This window comes from Micropterus dolomieu, linkage group LG08, assembly GCF_021292245.1.
Source record: "Micropterus dolomieu isolate WLL.071019.BEF.003 ecotype Adirondacks linkage group LG08, ASM2129224v1, whole genome shotgun sequence".
Lineage (NCBI taxonomy): Eukaryota > Metazoa > Chordata > Actinopteri > Centrarchiformes > Centrarchidae > Micropterus > Micropterus dolomieu.
In genome coordinates, this window is record NC_060157.1 from 28,369,346 (window position 1) to 28,394,843 (window position 25,498).

The window sequence follows — 25,498 nt, forward strand, 5'->3', positions numbered from 1 at the left end:
CTCTTGAGAGTTTTTAAACAGTTTATTGTGAAAAAGTCAAAATATTGCATGGTAAAAACATCAAAGTTAAATATGTACAGTATGTTTAGATCTATTTTCTTTAGTAACTTTTACAGCTCTACAGTCTCTAACTCTAACATTTATTCAGCTGTGGTATGGACTTAAACTGGGTCATGACCTTGTTTCTGTTTGCTCCCACATGAAAGAGAACTATAAGTATCTTCTCAGTCCCTCAGAGTGACAAAATCACCCAAATATATCAGACTTAAGGTGAGAACATTTCAGAACCTGTTCACTGCTATATCTCCATTTTGTGGCACAATCATATATAAAACTAATATCTACCTCTTAGGGAACTCCCACAGCACTCTTTTTTATCCTGGTTTATATTCATCCTAGAGTGAATGCAGCCACAGCCATAGATCATTTTGATTTTAACCACTATTCAGTTGATACAGTTTAAAAAAATATAAATTTCACCAATAAGTCACCTGCACAACCCGCTGGGGGAAGATACTGGATAAATGCTGCGGCCTAGTTCCAGAGCCATATAAATCTGTTGCCCTACCACCTCTTGATTCAGCTGACACCCTCACTTTTGCTTGCACCAGCTTACTTGCCGGTTGTACTGAGGTCTAATTAGGTAATTAAAACTATTCAACAGTGGACTGATGAAAGCACTAACAGGCTACAGGGTCATGCTTTGAAGCTATGGACAGGAAAAACCTTATAGCTCCATTCAGCAACATTAATGAGCAAGTGGACACGGTCTCATTATATATCTCCTCTTGTGTGGACAATAATCATCCCCATCGAAAAAGTTACTATCTCTCTCAACAGTAAACCTTGGAAAGCATCAAGGAAATACTGAACAAGAAAAAGAGAGGGTTCTTCTCTGGCTCTGAAACTGAAAAAAAAGAAGGTCAATAGAGAAGTTAAGCAAGCCATCAAAATTGCTAAATTAAAAAAAGACAAGGTTGAACATTCATTTACGAAAGAGAACACCCGCACAGCTTGGCAAGGCATCAAGAACATGGTAGCTGTGAATACTGCACCCACTTCCTGCAAGCAACATCACGTTGCAGGCAGCAGCCCAGCATTATTCCCTAATGACCTCAATTCCTTTTTCACTAGATTTGAGACAGATAACAGCATTCAGCTCATTGAGGCCATCTCCAAATTCAAACCTGGCGACTCCTCCCTCACCATTAACACAAACAATGTGGTGAGAGCCCTCAAGAAGACAAAAATCAACACAGCAACTGGCCCAGATAACATCAGTGGTAGTACCCTGAGGTACTGTGCCGAGCAGCTGCGACGCGTCATACAGGTGTTGTTCCAGAGATCCTTGGATGATGGCACAATCCCTCAGCTGTGGAAGGACTCCATAGTTAATCCCATACCAAAAAAAAGGTACTATTAAAATCATCAGTGACCTCAGGCCTGTGGCTCTCCCCTCTTTGGTAATGAAAGCTAAGGAGAGGGTCATCAAAAATCATATTATCAAGGCAACAGACTCTCAGATGGACCCACTTCAGTTTGCCAACCACACAGATAGAGGGGTGGGTGAAGGTATTTATTACAGACTCTATCCACATGAATCTGGAATCTCCCAACACTTCAGCCAGATCTCTGTTTGCAGATTTCCCCTCGACATTTAACACCTTGCTGCCACATATTATGGATGAGAAACTCTCTACTCATTTTCACCTAGACAACCAACTCATTTTGTGGATAATGGACTTTCTTACGAACAGGTCACAGAGTCCTGGTCAGTGGCAATTTATCTGATGTCCTGTACACATCAACTGGTTCCCCTCAAGGCTGTATCCTTTCACTTCTTCATTCTTTACACCGATGATTGTAGGTCCCCCAGCCAAGTCTCACTTGCTCAAGTTCGCTGACGATACAGTTCTTCTATCTTTGCTTTCAGGCTCCCTACAGCACCATGCCCCAGCTCTTCATGAGTTTGTGGAATGGTGTGATAAATCCTGCCTGGAACTTGATGTAAACAAGAACAAGGAGATGGTAGTGACCTCTTCCACCAAGAAGAGCGAACTGGCCGTGGCGGACTGCAACACTATTCACGAGAAGAATGCAGAAATTGTTGGTGAGTAGAAGTACTTGGGCACAATGTTCGACAATCTTATGAAATTTGAAACACTGAGGAGATCCTTAGGACGTGCCAGCAGCGGCAATTTCTCCTGAGGAAGCTCAACTCATTTAGGGTTAGCAAGTACATCCTCAAAACTTTCTACTACTCCTTCATTGAGAGCGTTATGACATTCTCCTTTTCATGCTGATTCTACTCCATCAGTCTGCAAAGCAGAAACTGCCTGCAAAGCTCAGTCAAAGTCTGCTCCAAGATGATTGGATTCCCTGTCAGAGCCCTCTCCACCATATGTGAGCAGCAGATGCTGAGGTTAGCTGGAAGGATCGTACAGGACCCTTCACATGTTCTGTTCCCTTCATTTGAGTGGCTTCCCTCAGGACGTCGGCTGCACTGTCCAGGCTGCAGAACTCAGAGGAGAAGAGCAACCTTTGTGCCGTTCAGCTCCTCAACTCTCAACCATCCCTGAAACCCTTCTTACCCCGATCACTACCTATTTCGCTCCCCAGCAAATACTCACGCACACACACACACACTCAATCAGTGACTTATAAATTGCTTTCAACATTGGACTGTTACCTCATCCGTCTGCAAATTAGAAGGCTTTAATTCTATATTGAACTATAATGGTAACGTTTAGTTATTATTAGGTTGTTTATTATGATGTTTCTCAATGTGAATTGTTCAAAACCTAGGTCTTTGCAATTGCCCCTCGGGGATAAACAAAGTGTTTAAATTCAAATATACTATCTACACATTTTATTTTAGATTTATAATAACAGTGAATTTTCCACATTCTAATGAGTCAGCTGCGTCCATTGATATGACATTGGTCGGCTGTTATGATCGGTTCCTGGGACTCCTTCCTGCTCCTCTGCAGCTTTGGCATGACTGGAGGTCCAGCGTGACACCCAATAACATGGCTGTTTCTGTCTGGCTGCAGATCAAAGAGAAAATCTTGTTGATGCAAAGTTGCTTTCCTGTTAAGGTATTAGACATCACCTTGGCACACATGAATATTTCTTGCAAACACAAACTTTATGACTTCAAAAGTAGTACTGAATCAAGAAAACTATGACTGACTTTAAAGGGGCTAGTTAGTGGCTAAGTTAGAAGTCTTCGTCCCACATCCACAAGTTCTTGTCTTGGTTGTCTTAAATCTTAAACCTGCCATAACTGATTTGTTTTGGCCACTTGGGGCAGCAGAAACAAACTGTGCACATAACGTTTGCAATACTTCTGCAATATCATTTTTTCAGGTGTTCTGAATAACCTATTAGTTGGCATCTGCTAACTGACACATCCTACAGACATGGAGCAACATTATTATTTATATGGAGTAATCAATGGAGGCCCAATATTCATACCCCTTTTTCTCTGGTTTAGCTCTGTTTTGGCCTACCTCAGCTCCTGTAGGAAATATCTGGTTCTTTAGCTGCTAAATGCTCCACTAGCTCACCTGTCTCTAATTTCACCTGTCAGTTGGTACAGGGCAGGTAGTGTACAGTGGGGTTTTAAAACTACTTCACTTAAAACAACTGCCTGCTATGTTTGGAAATAACGCTGATGAGAGTGATGACACTGAATCAAATAGTAAAGTTGTGGGCCAGACAACCAAAATAATGATAGACATTGAAATACTCTTTGTACTTATCTGTGGGTGTGTCACTATGAGCAACCCTTTTCATATTACACAAAGTTATTTGATTCACTGTTAATATGAAAAATATCAATTACACCAGCTTTAAATATTTTCCCCATAAATTGCTACATAGTTTTACTTCCCCTGATCTCTCAAAACTAGTCAAATTGAATCATTTGAGAAGGCAAAATCACAAAATCTAAATCTGGTTGACTCACAGCACATAACCCATTGGTACTGCATTTTCTTCACAATTTGTTTATTCCTTTAAAGACGTCAGACAGCACAGTCTAACCTGTTGTAATTGAAACATCCAGTTCCGATAATCCTCCAGACAGACACAAGAGACCTGCAGGGTTTCCACCAGCTCACCTAAAACACAACAGTGATGATATGAAATGACTGGATATTTTACTGCGCTTAGATTTGCTATAGCCTAATCCAATGCTACGTTTAGCTAAAAAGATTATTGATATCATGTATATACAGCATACCGATCAGCTCAAACTCCAGCCGTCCAGGCAAGGCTGACCGCTCCACTGCTTTGATGCTGTTTCGAGCCAACCTGCCCTGTTGGAGATGACATGGAAGAAAACAATGTTCATTAAATTGTGCAGGAATTTTTCACTTCCATAAAATTAAACCATGATTGTACAAGAAGAACCTGATTTTAGCAACTGGCTGAAATACACTGAGTGACGTTGTAGGCGGCAGGTGTGAGTTACAAAATGCTCCCCCCATTCTATGGGCCTACGTCATGTGTCAAAAGAACAAGCGCTATGTAAAGACACCTAGCCTAGTTATGCTGCAGTGGTTAAAGAGGTATTATAGATTTCTCATTTTACACTACCTCATATCTTAGATTCAGTCGATTGTTGTCAACTGAGAGTAGCAGGACGTCTTGAGGAAAAAGGACCATCAGTCTTTCTTGGAGTCCCTGCAAGAACAAAGCCACCACAGTCACTGTTACTGCTGTATTAGCTGTCAAATTCAGATCACACCACTGACAAAATACTTACATATGCCACATTACAACTTGTGTCTTATTTTTGTAATTTTCAGTAGTAGAAACAGATGATCACACACGTTAACAAACTCCCAGGTTAGCAAAATTATTAGAAAGAAACAACAAACGGCAAACAGAAATAGATTTCCTGTGCAAAGAGTGATGATTACTATTTTAGATAATCTGCATAACTGGATATCGGTCGTAAACTTGGTAAGTACAATGTTATCATAATTGATAAATGTACCCAAATGAATAAAATAAGTTGTATTAAGCCTAAATTATCATACATAAATAAATAATTTCCATGTTAATATGAGATACTAGTACAGTTTCTTTTAAGGGTCCAGTGTGTAATATTTCTGAGGGTCTATTGACAGAAATGCAATTATCCATAACCATGTTTTCAGTGTTGTGTAAAGACCTTACTTAATAAACAATTATGATTTTATTACCTTAGAATGAGCCATTTATAGATATAAATAACATAACCGCGGGTCCCCCCTTCCATGGGCATCGCCATGTTACGTCATCATGTTTCTACAGTAGCTGAAAACGGACAAACAGCACTACAGAGCACGTTTCGTCACTACGTTCTTCTTGTTCTACTTCTGGTAGAATTCAGGCAGTGCAGACACTCATGTTGAATACACTACTATGTTGAATACGTACATTCGAAGAAGAAGAAGTAGTAATAATATACTGCAGGGGTCTGCAAATAAGTTTTGCATCGGAGCAATTTTAGATTGGTGGATGAGAATATAAGACTTAATATTTGAAATAATTGTTACAGTGTTTGGTTAGCTCAGTCTGTAAAGGACTCTCAGCGAGTGGGTTGTGATTCTGATCCCACGTTGGGACTTTTTTTTTTTCTCTCTTCGACAAATTGACGCCTTTTCATTTCCCCATTATCTCCAGGCAGAGGACATTTAGGGGAATCACGTTTTCTGACTACTCTTTCAGAGGTGTGTCAAGCAGGCTACAGACTCTTTTAATGTCGTTCAGCATTTTTCAAAAGAAAAGAGCAAAAGAAAGAAAGCATTGCAGAAAAAACATTCTTGTGCTTTTATTTTTTTCTATAAAGAGGAAGTGATTATGTGAGTAACTGTTGCTGTCATGACTGAGATCTATTTCAGTACCCCTATCAAAGGTTTTTTTTTTTTTTTTGACGCAATCAAAGCTGCTGGCCAGATATTATTGATTGTGGGCCGTTTTGGCAAGGGTCCATAATCACATAAGAGAATTAACGTGTTTCCCTTGTCAATGTTCCTATGAACTTTATCTTATATGTGGTTTAATGCTGTGGTACAGAAACAGTAACAATGTTTCACACTCTTAGCTTACATGTTCCATGTTATCTGTCAGTGGCCAAGTCACAATCACACGTGGTTTTACTGAATAATTAAGTAAATATAATTTCTTAATATATCTACCTAAATAAACCTAATTTCTTGACTGGCTACTCTCTGCTGTCTCAGAAGCCAACACCTTTTGTGCTGTGTCAGCCATGTAGCTGTCCTGCGCTATTTGAAAGGGTAGGGGGCAGTGGAAGACTGGACAGACCTTTAAATAAAAGAGACCATCACTGAGAGCAATGGCAGCCTCTACAGCACATGCCACACTGTGTGCCAGCAGGTCAAATTTAATATGAAACCTGACTTGCTTAAAAAGGCACAAAAGAGAAAAGCACACAGAGCCATACAGTATGTTGATTTTATTCAGAAATGTTATGTCTTATGTTTAGAAAGAATGTGAGAAATCTGTAATTCTTGCCTGCAAATGATTTAATCTGTTCCAATTACTAAACATTGTTACTTTTGGTTAGTTAAGGAGTAGCTGAACATATACCACTATGTAGTCTAATGCAGTGCAAATAAACAGTGAAAGTTATCAGGCCACAGACAATCTAATCTAAAGTAAAGTATTTATTACCTGTCTCTGTGTGATGATATGGACGATAGATATGTATCCCGGCTCTCCCATGTGCTGTATCGGCGAGCCCTCCCACTGCCATATCGGAGCTCGTAGTAAGTATTTTTTCAGTTCTTCTCTTTTCCAGAGCTCATCACAGGGTAGCTAGAGAAGAAATACTATAATATATGTGATCAATTTATTAATTACAACTTAGCCAGACTGCTTTTTCATGTACAGTTGTAACCGGATGTAAAGCACTTTATTAATATTATTAAAGCACATCATTACAAGATAGGAGAGAGTGCCGTGGGAGGGAGTCATGGGTTGTGTCAGTGACTGGTATCTCCTGTCTTCTATGAGCTGCATCCATTTCTGTAACTCTGCAGCACTGGGACATATGAAGACCTTGGAGTCCACCATTGGACCTGGAGGAAAGAAGGAACAACATCAATCATGCTCAGTACTTTACACTATGTTGCCATGTCTTGGTAAATTCCACTGACTCACTGCTGATTTCAAACATGTGTGGTGAATGTGACGTGTCAGGGTCCAGGGAGACGGCTCGTAAAGAAAGTCCAGAAAGGGGAAGGATGCCCTGTGAGATACGAGAAGACAAAGATCATGTCTGTCAGTGTGCTTCAGGTTCTTCCAAAGAGATGATTATGGAGGAAAATTAAAGAGACACTCTACTAATTTCACACAATCAATGTAAGTAGCAGCAGCTTGTTGTTTACAAGTTGATAACAACACAGGTGATGACACCTTTCACATTACACATAGTCATTTGATCTATTAATATAAAATATTGATTAGTGCAGCATTAATATGTGGTTGAAGCTTAGCCAGCAACTTACCAATAATCGCTCAGCTGCGCAAGAATTAATTAACTGTAGCTTTAATTTAAATTTTTTTGTGTCCTGTGTTCATGTTCAGGACTTCTTGTCTGAGTACTAGTATAGGTTTTTCTGTTACCTTGTAAATGGTAAATTGACTGCACTTATTTAGCGCCTTTCTAGCAGTTACCCAGTTAGCATTCACCCATTCACACACACACTCATGCACTGATGGCAGAGGCTGTCATGCAAGGTGCCATCTGCTCATCAAAAACAGAAACTAATACATTCACGCACACTCGATGGAACAGGCATTAGGAGCAATTTGGGGTTCAATATCTTGCTCAAGGACACTTAGACATGCAGACTGGAGGAGCTGGGGATCAAACCACCAACTTTATGATTAGTGGACAACCTGCGATACCTCCTAAAGTATAATGCACAAAGACTACCTCATAAATGAAGTCTTGTCGAGAGTGGTCCAGGGAGAGGATAAGCAGTTGAGAAGAGAACAACACCAGGAAGTGTTCACTGGTTTCCTACAAACAAAAAGTAAATGACACATTTTTTAACACCAAACAAGCTAACTTAATGCAGCACTGACTCCTGTTTAAAGGACTTTTTAATTCATAGTGTTCAGTTCTCAAATAGTTATATCAGAGGCTCCAACATATTTGTGTTTGTGTTTTTATGTTCACAACAATAAAACTGACCTGTCTGACAACTTATTAGTACAAGCTGTTGCTTGACAGACAGAACTTTGTGCTTGTGTTAAGTTTGTGTTTTAGCATTCGCCCCTTTAGGATGACAGAGCCACACCTCATAACTCCCAGCTGATTCCGGTTTGCAGTGCTATGTTACCTGTGTGTAGCTGTCGTAGAGAGGCATCAGAGAGGAATGGATTATCTCTCCATACATGTGGGCTGGTTGGCCCTCCCACTCCCTTATTGGCTGCTGGGAGTAAATCCTGTGGTGCAACTCGTCTTTGCTCCTGCCCCACAGCATCACCTACAGACACAAAACTGTATCAGCCCATATCTATTGATTATAACTTGCAGTTTTAAACATTTACACTGTAATCGATCCTGCATTATGTATATTTTTAACAGTTTTTTACACATGTGCCTTCTCAAATCACTCCCATCAGTCACTCCACTCCATCAGTATTTATTTGTGGCCACATGTTTCACAGAGTGATGAGTCATGCATTAGAGTCATTACTCTATTATGCATTATAGTTTGCAAGCCTCTTGTCATTGATATTTGAGCAAAACGTTGCACAGTCCAGATAATTTTTGATTTCTAAAAATAAAACAGTGTCTCTTCTTCGAGGAAATGCAAGAGAACTGTCTGGGTTATTCTGTGGAGGTTTGGATGCTTCATATTTAGACAATTTCTCACTCAAGTGGAAAGAAGTAGAAAAACTCAGGTTTGTGCGGCAGTGTTTCCTCCCTCTTTTATTTCCTGTAAAGTTTGAATCACACCAAACAGGGAACGCAGAATCTCACTTTTGTCATGGAAATTCACAGTATGTATACAGGGTGTGTCTGGACTCAACACAAATAACAGCACTGAGTGGAAACTGTTGATATTGATGTGAGGCACATCTTGCAACACTCTGCTTGAGCACTAAAAAGCGTTAAAGTGTGCTAAAAGTGAACTACGCGTTATGTTCTTCATGTGAAAAGTGCATAACATAGTTTCCACTTGTGTCTTTGCCACTGTCCTACACAACACACAGCCACAAAGACATAGTGACCTCTTGTTCCAGACGTCGTATTGAAGGGTAGCGCGGGGGCGGTTGCTGCTGCTGCTGCTGCTGCTGCTGCTGCTCATCTCTGCTGGTCCTTACTGAAAGTTGAAGCCTGGTTTCTCCCAGACTCCACACCCTGAATAAACACACGTTAAGTCTGAATGTTAAAGTGCATACTCTGCTTGGTTCTGTTTTGCAGTCCAGAGACTGCCTGTGTTCCCTAATAGTGAATGCTTAGACCGGCTACACCCCTGGAGAGCCTTAAAGAAAATGAATAGATATTAACGAGCAATAAGACTTGTCACAATTTGTCTGACCCCCCTGCAGCCCAGCACCAGTCAGACATAATCAGATTAGAGTAGTCGGAGCAGAGACAGACCCACCTGCTTACCCTTTACCACCATATTTTGTTACTGTTGTCCATTACAGACATAATATGTGTCCCAATTTCATACTTATGTATGTACCACATACTAATACTAGGTGTACTGAAGTCGGTGTACATAAAAATGTTCACAAAATTAGGTAATGTCAAAACACAAACATATGCACAGAAAAAAATAGAAATGGTTAATTTTTGAGTATGATGTGGATGTAAACTATTGTCCTATAAGGCAATGCACAAAGGAAACAGATGAGCTTCTCACAATAGATGATATATCTGTAACTATAATGTTAAAAAAAATTTGGAATGGGAAGCAGATAAGACTCCATCACCGCCATATTCTTAAGAAACCAAACATGTTTAATTTTAATATTATCATCATTTAAACTCAAGCTGAAACAACTTTTAAAGAGGTAGATGTGGTCATGGATGATCTGGTGCTTATCACTGAAATTCATTTTTGTTATTTGAAAAGAATAATGAAACATTAAAACATGTGTGGAAGGTTCAAGGAGCATTAAATCTTTGGAAATACATTTCATTAGCAGTCCCGCTTCAAATTCACTGTAAATTACATGGATTGTAAACACAAGGATATTCATTTCATGTATATCACCATAGTCAAAATCAGTACACTCCGACAATAAATATTTGGCCTACTTTATAACTTAACTGATTGCTATGTATGGAATTTGGAAAAAGCTGTGTATGTACATTTGTATCAGCACACACAACACACATCTGATTGAGTGTAGATCTACATGCAAGTGTGCATCTTTTTAAAACACATCCTTGTCTGTGTTAAATATTACAAAGATGAGTGGACTGTGACCAGACGTCCAGTAGTAATCATTGAACAGTCACACATAAGGACTGGCAGCTAGTGTTGTGATTAGCCTGTGGTAATCCTCCCAGCTTTATAAAGAGCGGGGACTTGTCCCGCCCTGGCTCTGTATTAAACCCCCTCCATGCTACAGCCATTGTCTTATAGTAATCTGCTAATCACATCAGTGCAGCATCACTGAGTTCCCACATTCATGTTTGGTAAATAGGAGCCAATTAGTTCTCCTGCCTTGTTGGTCTGATGGGTGGAAATTATATTGATGTAATATGTTGTTCTGCAGGTGTTATCATCACTTTAGAGGGTTTATAACTGAACTGTTTCTTAACAGTACCTGGAAGTTGTCTGTGTAAATGCACATCCTGTTACTCCGTGAAAACAAACATACAGTATGTACATACTGGAAATGGTATCATTGAATATGCTCCAAAACATGATGCATGATATGCCAAAGAAAACCACAGACGTTAAAAGAGAAGCTGCTAAAGTGCTCTTTTCACTTCACTGTCACCGCTTCTTCCTCCAGAACTCACAATAGGCCTACACAAAACCACATTTATACAAGACTTTAACATACTCTTTCTCTAAAGCGGTGGAGCACATTAAAGAATCTGTTTTTTTTTTTCATTTTAAGATGAGGTAATGCTGATATTCCTGTAGCTCTTATTTCAGTCCCAAGTCAGAATTGTGTAAATTCCCCACCCCAATACTGTTCTATTTTTGAACGGCTCTTAGCTTTAAACTCTGAATGTGTATTTGTGTCTTACCCTAAATTGTCTCCAGAGAGTTCCAGGAGCTCTATCTCATCAGGGCCAACCTCGTCCACTCCAGTATGCCTCTGGGTCACACTGCAGCATCCCATGATGGACGACGAGTCTGTCCCTCTCCGCCTGGTCTCAGCTTCTAGTCCACACACTGAGCACCATCTGCCCAGACAATCATCCCCACTGCGTGTGTGTGTATGCCACACTAAAACCAAAGAGATAACATAAAAACAGAGGCTGATTGGGTCCACAAGAGGATATTATGCGCCTGAGAAGAGGAGGGGGGCTGCTGGTAATCTCTAGTTCCCCCTTTTTGCTATGTAGTGTATATTTCTCTAGAAAACAAAAGGTGTTAAAGCTCCCGAAGAGGAATTGAAGATAAAAGTGACAAGAAGTTTTTATCGAGTTGCAGCGTAGTTGTTCCTTCCTTCCTGTCAGTTGGCTTTCTGCAGAGAACTGAGCCGTTTCCTCTGTTTGGTTTTACACATTGAACTCAGACTGGAAACCTACTGACGCCTCAGCATGACAAATACAAACTGCTTATAATATCATTCAAAGACAAGCTTACCTTTTATAGGTAGAAAAGCGCACCTCCTACAAATATTACACCTCTTTATATTGATAAGTCAGGCTCTCTGATGCACTCAGCCTCCTTGTTAAGCAGCATGTGGATGAAGCAAGCATCCTGTTGGGAAAGATGGGACCATGCCTGCTTGTGTTTACATGCACTGAGCCTGAATATGGATGGGCAAGTGAGATAATTATGAGTTGGGAAACACAGAGGTGAAGGGCTGCAGTCAAAACAACAAGCCACAACAACTGTACAGTGGCGCCTTCTGTTGAGCTTCCTGGTTAGAATTACATTACGATGGTGGGAGGGTTTGTACACAATCATGTCTGAGTGTTTCAGAGCTGTTCTGCTGTTCTCTTCTTTCTGTGAAGTGATGCCACTCAATGTAAGATGACTAATGCATACATTTGACATTTGCCACAGATGTTGATTTGTGCTATTGAAAGCATAAACAGTTTTTAAACTAATGTCAAAGGTTGCCTATTCCTTACAGCTAACTGCAAAATGAACCCAGTTATCATTATTCAACTGATCAATTCTTTATTGTCACATTAAGCATTTATCAGCATTTCTCTGAGCAAAACAGCACCAGATGTCAGATTTCTTCTTTTTTTTGACGACGTTAATATAATGTCTCACAGTTTCTCTTTTGTCTCAGAAACTAAGCTCTGTGCGTCCGCTCCGAGCCCCTCTTCATCGTGTTCCTCTCCTCTTTCACATTTGTTCCCACACAAAGGAGGTTCAGCGTGAGAAAGGAATGGTGTCGTTGTCTCTGGAGACCCACAGACGGAGATCCCTTCGCTCAGTGCTGGTGATGACAGGGACATAATGATCCTCGTCTTCTGCTGAGTCTTGGAGTGCTTCACTTCATCTGCAGCCTTAAAATGATGATGCAAAGTGCATTTGCTTGGCTTGAGCTCGACCCGAGGCCTGGGGTTCTGTATGCTGCTGCTGCGTAAATGTGAAGGTCCATGCATTGACGGAGAGCTTTGAGGTGAGGGGGTAGTGGAGGTGGTGGAACAATGGTCAGACTTTGAACCACTGCTTCCATCATTGCTCATTGAGACATTCACAGAATTATCAATGGATGCTTTGGGCATGATTCTACCCACTGTCCCTGACTTATATCTTCTCGGTTCAGTCTTTTGGGTCTTTTTGGTGCTTTTCGGGTTTAATTCACTGTTTGAGTTGCTCTTGCTGCGGGTCAACACTGAACCAGGAGGAAAAACTCCATTGTACAGCAGCACAAACTCCCTCTGACTGGCCAAAGGAAGAATCCTCTGCCTGAGACGACACTTGTTGAAGATCTCAAGAGTTAAATCTAAAGAAGAGCATGAAGGAGTGACAGCAGATAAAAACAACATGTTGGATGGTATCACACATCAGCTTGTTGAGCAAAAAAAATAGTTAATATTTAATAAAGGGAACAATTACTTTACCATCCCTACAGCAAAAAGAGGTAAGAACCATTTGGTTTTGTTTAGCTTTATAAACATCTACTGAACCTAAAGGTTTGTTTTCATATATATATATATAAATATATGGCAATATTGTTGTTACACATTCATGCCAATAAAGCTAATTTGAATTGAACTGAATTGAGAGATAAAGAGAGAGAGAGAGAGAGAGAGAGAGAGAGAGATGTGATCAGCTGGTAATAATGTGAGCTCACCCAGTGTCTCCATAACTGTGCTGGGTATCACCTCTTTCAGCACCTCACAGTTCGTATGGAGAGCTGGATTACAGTTCATCTCCAGCAGCCACACCTGTTAGGAACACATGAAGAGACAATAAGAACATGCACATTAATGCATTAATTAATGTTGAACACTGACCACTATATTCAGCAACATCTCACCCACCTTGAAGTCCTCATCAACCATGAAGTCACAGCCAATCAAGTCAAAGAAGCCCAGCCGGCAGTCTAACTTGGATTTGACTGCCAAGAAACACTGTGTCATGATCTGCTGCATGCGCTTCTGATGTATGGAAAGGAAACAAAGGAAACAATCAGTCAGTCATTTTATCATTGTGGAGCTCTTCATAATAATGTCTGGGGATGTGTAGTTGGATAGAACGATGATTTCTTTGTCTGTTCTTTTTAAATGAGTTGATAATGTCCTTCCTCCTGACTGGCTTTGTGTTTAAACAACTTAGCTGCATTTATACATTTTTCCACTTGGGGGCAGAAGAACAAGGTGCAAACACAACATTGAAGTTTTATCGCCATATAAAGTTGTTACAGCAAATGTGTTAAAAAAAAAAACAACTGGCTAGTTCCACATTCAGCTGCAATGTTATCACTCACATGGAGGTGTATGGCCACTTAGTGAATATAGCTCACTGTCTGTCTGTTGACAACCAAAACAACAAGCTATAAGAAGCTCTTAGTAGAGTATTTAAAAATATTGATCAGTGCAACTTTAAGTTTTATCACAGTACCAGTATGTCACCGTGTATATAATATGATCTAAGATCCAAAAACACTCAGTCTCACACTTCCCATAATGGAACTTGATAGCGTCTTGTAATACAGGCACACATGTATACATTATACTTGACTTTGACATTTACAATTGGTGGAGTGCCACTCATTAATAATAGATTAAGCCATGATGCATAGAATTGTTATGTGATAGATTTATGTTTGTTTATGTTAGCAGGTTTCTGTTCAACCAAACAGCCGCACTGCAGTTTGTTGTATATATTTTAATACGTGTCACTGTCAGGGTTTGTGGTTTGAGGTTCACCATTTATTATTTAAACCATTATATAAAACAAAAAGAAGAAGTGTGCATTGAACAGTTTGTTTTACTGTAAGGCACTATGCAGAAAAACAACCTTCAAACAGCACAAGTGATATTTGATTTTAGAAATCATGATGTACCCTCGGACAGGAATGAGATCATACAGGGCTAACCACAATCTCAATTAGCTGCATGCGCCAACAACCATCATTATAATGGTAATTGGTCCCAAAGAGCTACAAGACACAGCAGCACTCACTGCAAAGGCCCCCAGCACCCAGTCCCTGGGCAGACCCTTGGCAACCCAAAACCTGTCATTGACGTAGGTGTTGAAGCTCTCCATGGACCACACAGTGTCTTCCTTTAGCTGGCTGTACAGGGGGTTCTTCTTCTGCATGTACTGGAGAAGGACAGCAGGGGGACAAGAAACACATGAAGCAGTCAGCTGAAGCAGATAGACAGATATTGACACAGCTTATGCTTGAGCAATTCAACCTCTCTGTCAAGTAATCCAAGAAGGATGGGATGTAATATCTATCCATTATTATAATGGATGATGCATTTAAAGCATATATGAAATTGATCTTTAAAGGCCAGAAGTAACAGAATGAATGATTACTGTACCACCTGATTCAACTTTGATATGGGCACCTAACTACAGACTTGAAACATTGTGAACCTATCCTTTAAACTGTGACTTGGCAGTTCAACATGGATGTTTTGGCAGATTCTGTACAGTATTAAGGTGTACCTGATTGGTCAGGTGGGCAGAGAGGTTGCTGGAGCTGGGGTCGTAGAGGTCGCAGGTCAGTCGCACATATCCATGGCGAAAGAAGACCATGTAAGGTGCAGTGCAGGCAATCAGAAGGTAAGAGCGCACATCAAACTTTTTCCCCTTCAGGAGCAGTGGCCTCTGGATGTAACTGAGGGCAAAATGTCACTTTACTTTCAAGAAAATTTCAACAGCTACATTGTTTCTATGGAAAGTGTCATTTGTCGTTTGTCAACAAGGAGATGTTGAGGAATATAACTGACAATTGCCAAGTTAGATTTTCCTAAATAGTCTGTGAGCATTTGTATACACAGACTTACTGAAAGCAGTGTAAGAAATAATATTCTCAATAAGTGGTATACCCATTTACTGGAGTTTACCAACGTTTAGTATGACAATGTTGTTTTTAAAGCACCTAATCATTAATTCTTTTTTTATTCAAAGTTTAGGTAAAAACATCATAACTGCAGTTTTGGAGATTTAAATATATTTAAGAACTTAAGGATTAAATGGCTTTATCTGTAAAAACCTCTGCAAACAGTCATGACAGTTGCCTTTTTGGAGATGTAAAATGTGTCACCTAATAGTTACATATGTTCACCCACTACTGGACAATGCGGGCCTGAGGCTGATGGTGGCGCAGGTTCCTGCTGGCCTTGCTGTCCTCAATGTGCTGCAGCTTAAGTCTTAAGGCGGCTACGTCCTCCTGGCTCTTCAGCAGAAAGATCCCTCTGCCCTGGTTCAGACCGGTGGGCTTACAGATCCACACATCATTGTTGCTCACACCTGGCAACAGTCATAAAGTTACAACAGATAAATCAACAAACTCATGACATATACACATCAGGTAAATCAACTCATGACATATCCAGGTCCTACTGTGTTCAGAGATTCTGTGAATGAGACTTCTCAGGTTTATACTGTTCTATGTTTTTCTGTTCTCTCCACCACATGTTGGAGAGAAACACTGCACTTTTTTATATTTGAATATGAACATTCAAAACTTATAAAATATGATGCTTTGTTAGCAACTTAACAACCTAAACCAGCCTTAAAAATAAAAATGCTCCTTACACGTTGATAAATCAGTAATAATCCAAAATTAAACACTATGTTGGGGGCTATAAGTACTTTTACATGTAAAACATGTGTAACTCTTACCTGTAAGACCTTTACTTGTAATGGAAGTAATCTCACTTTGAGGTGTTGCAACTCATACTACTCTATACATACATATTTAAATATTATATATATTATATGTATGTGTGTGTGACAACACAACTCTCATTGATGGTGCAAGTTGCAGATGCCCAAAATCTCAATTTACAACTCACTCCAGAATAAAATATTCAGTGTTTACTTCAGTGAATGACTGAATGGTTGGGGATTTCAGACACACGTTGTCAGTTTTTATTTTATTCTCTATTACTGTGGTCTGATCCGTACAGTTCTTTTGATGTCTTCTTTTCCAGATTCATCCGTCACCGAGAGATCTTTCCCAGCTGTCTGTCTTTCTCCTGTTTACTTAGTGATAACCATGTTTGTCATAACCTGTGCACACCACTTATCATAATGCTGTGTCTTTAAACAACACAGAAACCAGTGGATCATTTCATATATCCAGTCCTCAAAATTAAGAGGAAAAACATATCAGGTTTAATATTAAATGTATTTTATTTGTCTTAGTCCTGTCCAGTGCTGCAGCAGCTCTACATCGCGATTCTGTTGAGCGTTTCTCCTTCTGTTCGTGTCTCAGACCTGCCCTCTGCTGACTCATCTCTATGGCAACAGTATGTTCCCCTGGTGATTTTATCAGGGCTTATGGGAGGTGAAGTGCATTATTTTCCAACATCCTCAGCCTCTTGATTAAACAATCACCACGGCAACTGTTGTCTTAACACTGCCAAGCACAAATTATTCTGTTCTGAAGCACGCTAACTAAACACTAATCCAGTTGAACCTGTGTTGTATTGTTGCTTCATCCGGATATTAATTTGTTAGAGGTTAATGTAGATAAGATGTTTGGGCATTTTACCCTCCTGCTGGGCAAAGAAAGCCTCTCTCTCTTCCCTCACATCCATACGGAAGGTAGTGGGAATGAACTCTTCCATTTTCAGGCTCCTGTGGAGTACAACACAACAAATAAATGCTTGCGTGTCCTCATGTGTTTGAAACTGCCTTTTGGGCAAGATTAGTGTCATATATTGAAAATCAACACTGGCTGAGAAAGTTATTTTAGATATAAATGTTAAAACCAAAAAAGTGTTGTACATGTTTAATTGTGTACCTTTCATACAGTCATGTTTTCTTATTAATGCATTCAACAGTATGATAACTTTTGATAATCCATTACAGTGATAATTATGTTTAGTTATGTTGTCATTTAGTGCAGATTGATTTTAAATCCCAATGTGTTTACTGTGACGGATTGACTCAAGTGAGTTTGACATATCTGAAAATTAATTTTCCAAGGCCTGTAATGTAGGCCACAGACATTCAGAAACTGAAAACACTACAGTATGATTTGGGAAATTCCCAGAAGGATATAAAGTATGTCGGAATTGTTGTAAATGAGCTAACACAGTATTACTACTGTCCCTGTATGGTCCAGCGTATTAATGTATTAATTTACAATTAATAATTAACCACTGAAATAGTTTATATAATTGACACACACATGCTCAATGTCACACAAGCTTGTGTGACTGAAAACGGAGGCCTGATTTCTGATGATGCAATGTGACTGTGTTTATTAAATTGTCTATCCATGATGGTACCAGATGGTTGCTAGGAGATTTTTCACACAGCTTGAAATTCTGTGAAGGAAATAGACTGATATATCTGTCTGATTTTAATACACACAACCTGTCTGAATAGCAAAAACGAATAGCAGACAAAGACAGCAGGAATACAGCTGTCCGCTTCACCTCAGTCCACGACCATGGTTGACTTTGCTGCTGACCCGCTCATATTCACGTAGACTGCTGAGGAGGCCGATCTTAGTGGTGAGCACCTTGTTGTTGGGAATCTGGTAAACTAACTGTTCACCTGAGAAAAATACATGAGGATCTTAAGTTTTCTTTCTGTCAATGGAAGGCAATAAACCTGTTTCCTACTAAAAGCAAAATGAAATCAGACATGAAACAAGTAACGAAACATCGGTTATATTTGAGATATAGATGTCCTTTTATCATTTTCTTTGGCATTTCCTGAGGAAGGTAGGTAACACTGTGGTACATTTTAAAAATGTATTGTAAAAGACAGCATTCACATTATGTCCTGTGATTAATATAGTAATTACTAAACCTTCTCTGAAGTTACAGTAGCTGGCAGGTGATTTAGTCTCACACCACTTGAGTTTGAAATCCTCCCTGCGCTTGTTGTAAATCCTCTTCCAGCCCCTGCTTTCACAGTAACTGCTCACTCTAAAGGAAAAGAACCCCGATCAAATCAATCACACAAAAATCCAGAAGCACGGGGTCACATGTAAAAACTAGGGTTTGACTGAAAATATACAGGAGATCAATGATGTTTTCTGCTCACAGGAAAGCAAATCTCTCCTTAGAAGTCGTCACCTTTCTAAAGCTTTATATTTTGAAACTGGATTGGACATTCACTTCAGATGTGATCACATTTGTGAAATACCTAAAATGCAACACCTTATTACCCTTCATATTCGTAATTTCTTATATCTCTACTTACATTTCAGCCCCATTGGCTCCTCCGAAGAAGTAGAAAGGCCCAGGCCCCCGGGGCTCCTCTACCTGCCGCTCCCTGTCCAGGTAGGAGCAGGATGATAAGCCCCTGGGGAGGGACCTCCGGAGGTACCGCTCCCCCAGGCACACCCCTGATACTTTTACAGATGCAAACACACAGAAATCATGCAGGCACAAAGTCTCTCATACATTCACATAAACCTAAGTTCTATCATGTGTACATTCAATTGTGTTGATGAATTTATATGGATGCACAGCTAAAAATATCAGTGGATTACAACAACTCTGGGAAGTAATCCCATCAGCCCCAAAGACTATAAGTGAATGGAAGTGAATTGCCTTTTTTTTTTTTACAGCGTTGTAATGTGATGTATTGTATTTTGTTATGCTACAATAAAGACAACAAAGACAACAAAAGACATCACATTTGATGTCCCATTTTAACCTCCACAAACCTGACCCTCTATCCCGGCTTTCATGGGAAAACCTCTCTCTTTTTTCCTGAGTCTGCGTCTCCACCCTCTGGACCTGCTCCAGGTCAGGTGATGAAGGCCGTTCTCTTCCTGGCTCCTCCTGCCTCAGGCTTCCTACCGGCTGGTTGTCCCCGCAGGGAACCTCCACTTCCTCTTTCTTCACTTCTTCCCCTTGTTGCTTCTCCAGTCCGGTCCCCTGTGCCTGGCCCTCACTGCAGGGCTCCACCCAGCACTCAGATGACATGACCTTATGCACTTGTAGATTGTTGGTGATGGCTAGAAATTTTCCAATAGACCTTTTTTTTGGTGCGCAGGGACACTGTATTCAAAAATAAGCCAGGACAGGAATGAAACGTTTTGTATTGTGAGTCAGAGTACACTGAAGATTTGGTGAAATATGAGAGGAGAAGAAGGAGAGAACCACTTTACCCTTCACGTACGTCTTTACATGTTTGGTACGGTCACACAAGATTTTTTTCATTAACCATGCTAACATTTTGGCTGGCATAGCATGGCTATGTCAGTCTGCTGGTAGGTTGGTCCATCACTTTGGTTCAGACTGAAATATTTCAACAACCACTGGATGGGTTGTTTTACAGACATCCACAGTCCCTGCAGGATGGATCATATTGACTTTGTTGATCCCCTGACTTTCGTCTGGTACCATCATATTCCATAGTTTTCACTAATCCAGTATAATATCTCACACAAAAAATGTCTCCATAGCTTTGGTACAGACATTCATGTCCCCCTCAGGATAAATTGTAATCATCAGGTAAAATGTATTATTTTTTATTAATTACATTACCACCATCCTCACCTGTACTCCCAAAACACATGTGGGATAATCTTTGAGCTAATTAGCAAAGGTTAGTGAGCTAACACATTAAAAGTACATGCTAAATACCAGCATTTTAATATTGTCATTGTGAGCATGTCAGCATGGTATTCAGAGGATGATTCCTCATGATCTTGGTGATCCTCTGAAACTTTGTCACATGAACAACTATGTTTGGCTCATGGACATCTGTATTTCCCAATGTGGTGGTCCCTTTCCTCTGGCAACACCATCACACTGAAATGTGCACCTTCACAGTCCAATTGTCATTGAATGACCCCATTACCTGTCCAAAACAAATCTTACATGTTAAGGCTCACTACTGATAAAACTCTTCGTTTAGATATAGCTAGACATGTTGCTTATACTAGTTTTGTTTGGTGTAATGAACATTTCAGCCTCTTGGCTTTGCTAGCACTTGCTAGCAGCTTTAGACTTTAAACCTTGTTTTTGTCTGTATAGTTCAAATGTTATAGGAGACACACCTATAGCATTTGGCAAACCTGAGAAAATTGAAAGACACGTTATGTGAAGAAATTATGCCATCTTGAAGTAAATGTGCCATTTGTATTAGAAGACAGAAGCAGAACTATGACCTTATTGTAGCTACATTCAGAGACAAAGCGGTTTACCTGCAACTCCTCCGTCACACACACGGACAGCCAGACTCCATGGAAACCTACCAAGCTTTTTCGTCTTCTGGCATGTGCGCTCAACCTTGTAGTCCAACTGCAAACCCATAGGCTGAAGGACTGACTTGACAGAGACAAAATCACATGGTCTGTCAGCAGATTATCCCACTGAAATCAGCCATAGTCTGTCACACTGCATGTAAGCAAACTGAGTGCATTGACCAATGTAAACAATCACTGGTTACTTGGGTAATGGGACCCTTAGCAACAGTTGTCACTTGTAGATTGAATCTTACAACAACAGCAGCTCAAGACAAACTAACTACTCAAGATTATGTATCCCACACCCAACCCACTTCTAGGTTTAGCCTCATTCAATATTAATTGCCTGTAAGCCTCTGTTGTGCGAACCCTATGGTAACATAAGAGCAGAGTGTCAATCAAAATGGATTGGCAGTTTTCCGGGTTATTATACCATTATACCATAAGGTAAAATATTATTTTCTACAGGTAACATTTATTTTGCAAAGAGTCATAATGTTTTAATGTAAATATAATGGTATCCACCTTAAAATGTATACTGGTTGACTGTTTCTGATGCTGCTACATTTTAAACAATAAAAATCCTGAATGGTTATTTATATACGTAAACTGGAAAAGTTCTTTAGTTCTGTATATTCTGTAAGTTTTAGATTTGGTAAAAAAAAAAATGCAATAGGGGATAAAATAATTAATAATTAGTGCAAAACATCAAAATTAATTCCACTTTAAAAACTTTTAGATTCAAAATAACTTGAGCTGTAAAATTACTTGGGCACTTGATTAAATCTAAAGCATCCTGACATTATTTTACTTGAACTGATTACAATTTATTTTAATTAATCCATCTGATTCATTATTTTTCAGACATCATCAATAATTATTGTCTAGTGCCAAGAGGCACAGAGAAAAAAATCATAGACCCATTTAGTTATGTCAACTTACTTCTTCTTTTTAACTCAAATGACTCTGACAAGTCTTGGATTTTGAACTCAATTGTACGAGTTTTAGAAAGTTAAACTTGCATTAATCGTTGTGTTGACTATTTGACAATTTTGTCATGTTGATTGAATTTAGGTATGTAAGTTATCAGATGAAAATAAAGGCAAGAGTGTGAGGATTGGAGCAAGAGAGAAAAAATTGCCAAGGTGCTGCATCTTTTGAGTTCGAGAAAAACATATACACAATCTAACTAATTATTAGGGTTTAGTGAGGACTCGGTTGAAACGAGTATTCAGTACAGATACTTTTTATCATCATCAGAGTAAACTAAGTCAGTATCTGTTTTGTTATAAACTATAAATATAGGAACCTTTTTTTTAAAAATCTATTACTATTGTAATCAAAAACATTGCTCTGAATCTTAATCCTGAGGCTGTTCTGTAAATAGTTTTCTAATAAATATAACTAAATAAATATAGCAAGTTCTGATTTCAAATTTCAGGCTTAAATAACTTCCAGTTAATCCAGCCCATTTATAGATTAAGCCCCGCCCATTCTGAGTACAGATACAGAAAATTTTATTTGTTTATCAGATACAGATAGAGATAGTGGTGTTCTTGGGACACCAACAACTGCCCTGCCCCGTCGCAAGTCATTGAAAATAACAGCATTGTCGTGGTCTGTCTTCAAGGCCCTTTATAGATGTAAGCTGAAACAAATTTGAAATTTAAATCCCTTAACTTGAAATGGAAAGTAGTATTAATTTGGTTAAGTGGGTTAAACTTGTAGAATTATGTTTGTTTGACAAGAGAAAGCAAGTTTCCTTGAATGGACAATGTAATATAGATAGTTGTTTTAACTTACAGGTTCATAGTTCAATAAATGATCATTAATTAAACAAATTGTATAACGTAACATCATGAGAAGAAAAAAAGCTTTTGTTAAAGTTGAGTTTACTCACATTTTTAAGGCAGCAATTGAACTTAAGGTTGTAAGTTGAACCACCTAGATAATTTTTTACAGTGCAGGTATGCAGTTGAGCAACATAGCATTTGTCTGCTTGCAAATCCATTTATCACTTTTTTGTCTCTGTGAGGAAACACCCAGGCCCAGCCACAGTTGGTAATTATGCATAATCTCCTCTCTTCCTCCCAACAGTCTGATAATTGACAGGGGTGGATGCCTATTAGATCCAGCATCCATGCAACCATATCATTACACATACAGTAAGCTAACCAGAAATGACACATACACCTAACACCAATGTAGTTCACAACTAGCAGAGTGTATTTTTTGCAGAGTATTTAGAACATATTTATAGCAAGTCAGTCAAACTCGATATTGTTATGCCAGACAAGAACTGAACTGAGTCACTAATGAAATGGGGAACAGCCTCCAAAAATGCAAGGGTGTATATGCTACACTGTTAAATGCAAGGGTTTGTGTGTATAAGAAGAGACTGATGCTGACAGCTGACCAACCTTCTTGGTTGAGCAGAATAAAAAATTTACACACAAAAAAAAATGTATTTGTTTTTTTAACTTACATGAAGACCACAGAAGTTCTTGCTTCTCTCCCATAACTAAAAGTCTCTAACCTGCTGTAACCTGAGGTTACCAAATTCCTGTCATGTTAAACAAGGTGCTTTGGTCTAAACGCTCTGGTTTGTATTTAACAATCCCAATAAACAACAATGTCAACTTTTCCTCCATGGCTCATATCAAAGAAACACAAACACCAGCATCATCTATGTGTTTTAACGCATGACTAAATTTACAAGAAGGAAGCAATAGTCACCAGGCAGTCTTCAGTTCAGTTCAGTCATTTACACACATGGCTGTAAATGTAAAATTTATGTGTCTGATGAAATGAATGACAAAATGGCAGCGATAAGAACAAGACAGTGATGTGAGCTCAGCCACAGCACCCCAGTTATTAGAAGCAGGCCTACTATATTCCTGTTTAACAGAGCTTTGTGTGGAGCCAGTGTCAGCCACACCTTGATAAAGAGCCGCCATCTGATAGACACACTGTGCAAAGTGCTGCGTAGGTGGACAAAGAGAACGGGCTTGTTTTACAGCCCTGTCAACCTCATGGTTCACCATCTGCCAAGAGCCTTTGTGCATGTGTGTGTGTGTATATATATGAGAATATATATATGCTTGTGTATTTTGTGTGGCTATCTGTATGTTCCCTTTTTTGTATTACACATTTCATGATTCAAATGTTAATTAATAACTTTCCTATTTTGAATTGATCCCCATCTGTCAATCGAACCAAAGTGTGACACATTTGAACTGTCCTTAATTTTCCTTTCATTTTCTTTTTTTTATATAAATTAAGTTTAAGGTTCTGCAGGTGGTGCTCTTCTCATTGTCTGTTCATTCATGGGCGCTACCACTGCTTATGCTAACAACCCAGTTCTTCTACTATTTACCCCAAACAAACCATAAACATAAAATAGTGGTAAAAATATGTAAAGGTTTTCACAAACAGGGTAATGTGTTTCATCAGAGAAACAAAATATGTATTCAGTTATATTAAAATTAAAATATATCATTATAGGAGAAGTGTGTGTGTGCGTGCCTGTCTGTCTCGGGGCAGTGACACCATAAAGTGCGTGTGTCTTTGGAGACGCGCCCATTCCCATGTCATCTCAACTGCCTCCTGTACGAGGAAGTGCTCAGCAATTACAGGGATGCAGCCTGCAGCAATGGTGTCCCTCCACAACCCATCATTTGGAGGGATTCTCCTTGTCAAGGTGTTATAGGGGAAGGTATGGAGTTAAGTTACGATGTAAAGAATGGCTCGTCTCAATAGGGTCTCTCTCTCTCTTGCTATTCATGATCTCCTTACAGAATTACACTGATAAAGCAGAGGGGGCTGTTGAAGTCGGGGGGTCTCATTTTGTTCCCAGGGTCTGTATTCACTCATTCCCACTGGTGACAAAAACATTAAATTTCACCAAGACTGATATTAACATGGGAATTTTGTACAAGCCCTGTGCCAATTTTTGTCCTCAAATAACCAGCTCCACAGAAAATCTGAGTGCTGTTGAGGGTATGGTTTACATTACATGACATTATTTAGTTTACATGACATTTTCAGATCCACTCTAACCCTATTGCTATTGATCAGTCATCACAAATTTTTTACCAGGAAGCTTAACATTGGGAAAAGATGAGATTCATGAGATATACATGATGTAAAAATTACTGATATGGCTATTAAAAGACTTCATGTTCTCGATGTAGCTTTGGTATTTTACATCATCATCATAAGGTGATGGATGGTGGAGAAATGCTGCCTCAGTCCCACCCGGCTGAGTCTGTGTGGTCACCCTTAATGCAGTGAATATGCATGGTGCCTCCTGGATTAACGTCATTTAGTACTGTATGTTGGTCACACCCTCTAGAGCTATGACGAGACACAGGAGGAATACCACTTGATTCTGAAGTGGAAAATTAATCACCGATGACTCACAGATAACATAACATAATTTTGGCAAGAACATGACAGA

At 39.4% G+C, this 25,498-nt stretch overlaps 2 protein-coding genes across 5 annotated transcripts; both read right to left on the bottom strand.

Moving 5' to 3' along the window:
- Positions 1-7: 7 nt before the first annotated feature.
- LOC123975266 lies at positions 8-11,653 on the bottom strand. The gene is made up of 11 exons (XM_046056587.1): positions 11,252-11,653; positions 9,265-9,394; positions 8,367-8,513; positions 7,958-8,044; positions 7,180-7,267; positions 6,961-7,097; positions 6,691-6,834; positions 4,603-4,689; positions 4,247-4,322; positions 4,048-4,124; positions 8-3,047 (listed from the first exon to the last, which is right to left on the bottom strand). The coding sequence occupies exons 1-11, from the start codon at positions 11,344-11,346 to the stop codon at positions 2,916-2,918; spliced, it is 1,200 nt and encodes a 399-aa protein (XP_045912543.1). The 5' UTR covers positions 11,347-11,653; the 3' UTR covers positions 8-2,915.
- A 710-nt stretch (positions 11,654-12,363) lies between these two features.
- ttll10 (tubulin tyrosine ligase-like family, member 10) lies at positions 12,364-21,221 on the bottom strand. Of its 4 annotated transcripts, none has more exons than XM_046056605.1 (12): positions 21,049-21,221; positions 19,510-19,846; positions 19,041-19,185; positions 18,645-18,763; positions 18,266-18,386; positions 17,374-17,459; positions 15,944-16,124; positions 15,318-15,489; positions 14,826-14,966; positions 13,682-13,798; positions 13,492-13,585; positions 12,364-13,140 (listed from the first exon to the last, which is right to left on the bottom strand). In XM_046056605.1, exons 2-12 carry the CDS (start codon positions 19,769-19,771, stop codon positions 12,455-12,457), a joined length of 2,124 nt encoding a protein of 707 aa, XP_045912561.1. In that variant the 5' UTR covers positions 19,772-19,846; positions 21,049-21,221; the 3' UTR covers positions 12,364-12,454. The 4 variants fall into 4 exon arrangements, with proteins under 4 accessions (XP_045912561.1, XP_045912559.1, XP_045912562.1 ...); XM_046056603.1 differs by having other exon boundaries at positions 19,041-19,191; XM_046056606.1 differs by having other exon boundaries at positions 19,041-19,112; positions 19,500-19,846.
- Positions 21,222-25,498: the final 4,277 nt, after the last annotated feature.

Coding starts and splice junctions, on each gene's coding strand:
- ttll10 (XM_046056603.1), bottom strand. CDS start 19,771: ATGTCATCTGAGTGCTGGGTGGAGCCCTGCAGTGAGGGCCAGGCACAG. Junction 16,125..17,373: donor TTTCTTTGCCCAGCAGGAGG/GTAAAATGCCCA, acceptor GACTGTTGCCAG/GTGTGAGCAACAATGATGTG. Junction 13,141..13,491: donor CACAGTTATGGAGACACTGG/GTGAGCTCACAT, acceptor GCTCTTCTTTAG/ATTTAACTCTTGAGATCTTC.
- LOC123975266 (XM_046056587.1), bottom strand. CDS start 11,346: ATGGGATGCTGCAGTGTGACCCAGAGGCATACTGGAGTGGACGAGGTT. Junction 4,690..6,690: donor ATATCATCACACAGAGACAG/GTAATAAATACT, acceptor TTGTTCTTGCAG/GGACTCCAAGAAAGACTGAT. Junction 4,323..4,602: donor GACTGAATCTAAGATATGAG/GTAGTGTAAAAT, acceptor CATCTCCAACAG/GGCAGGTTGGCTCGAAACAG.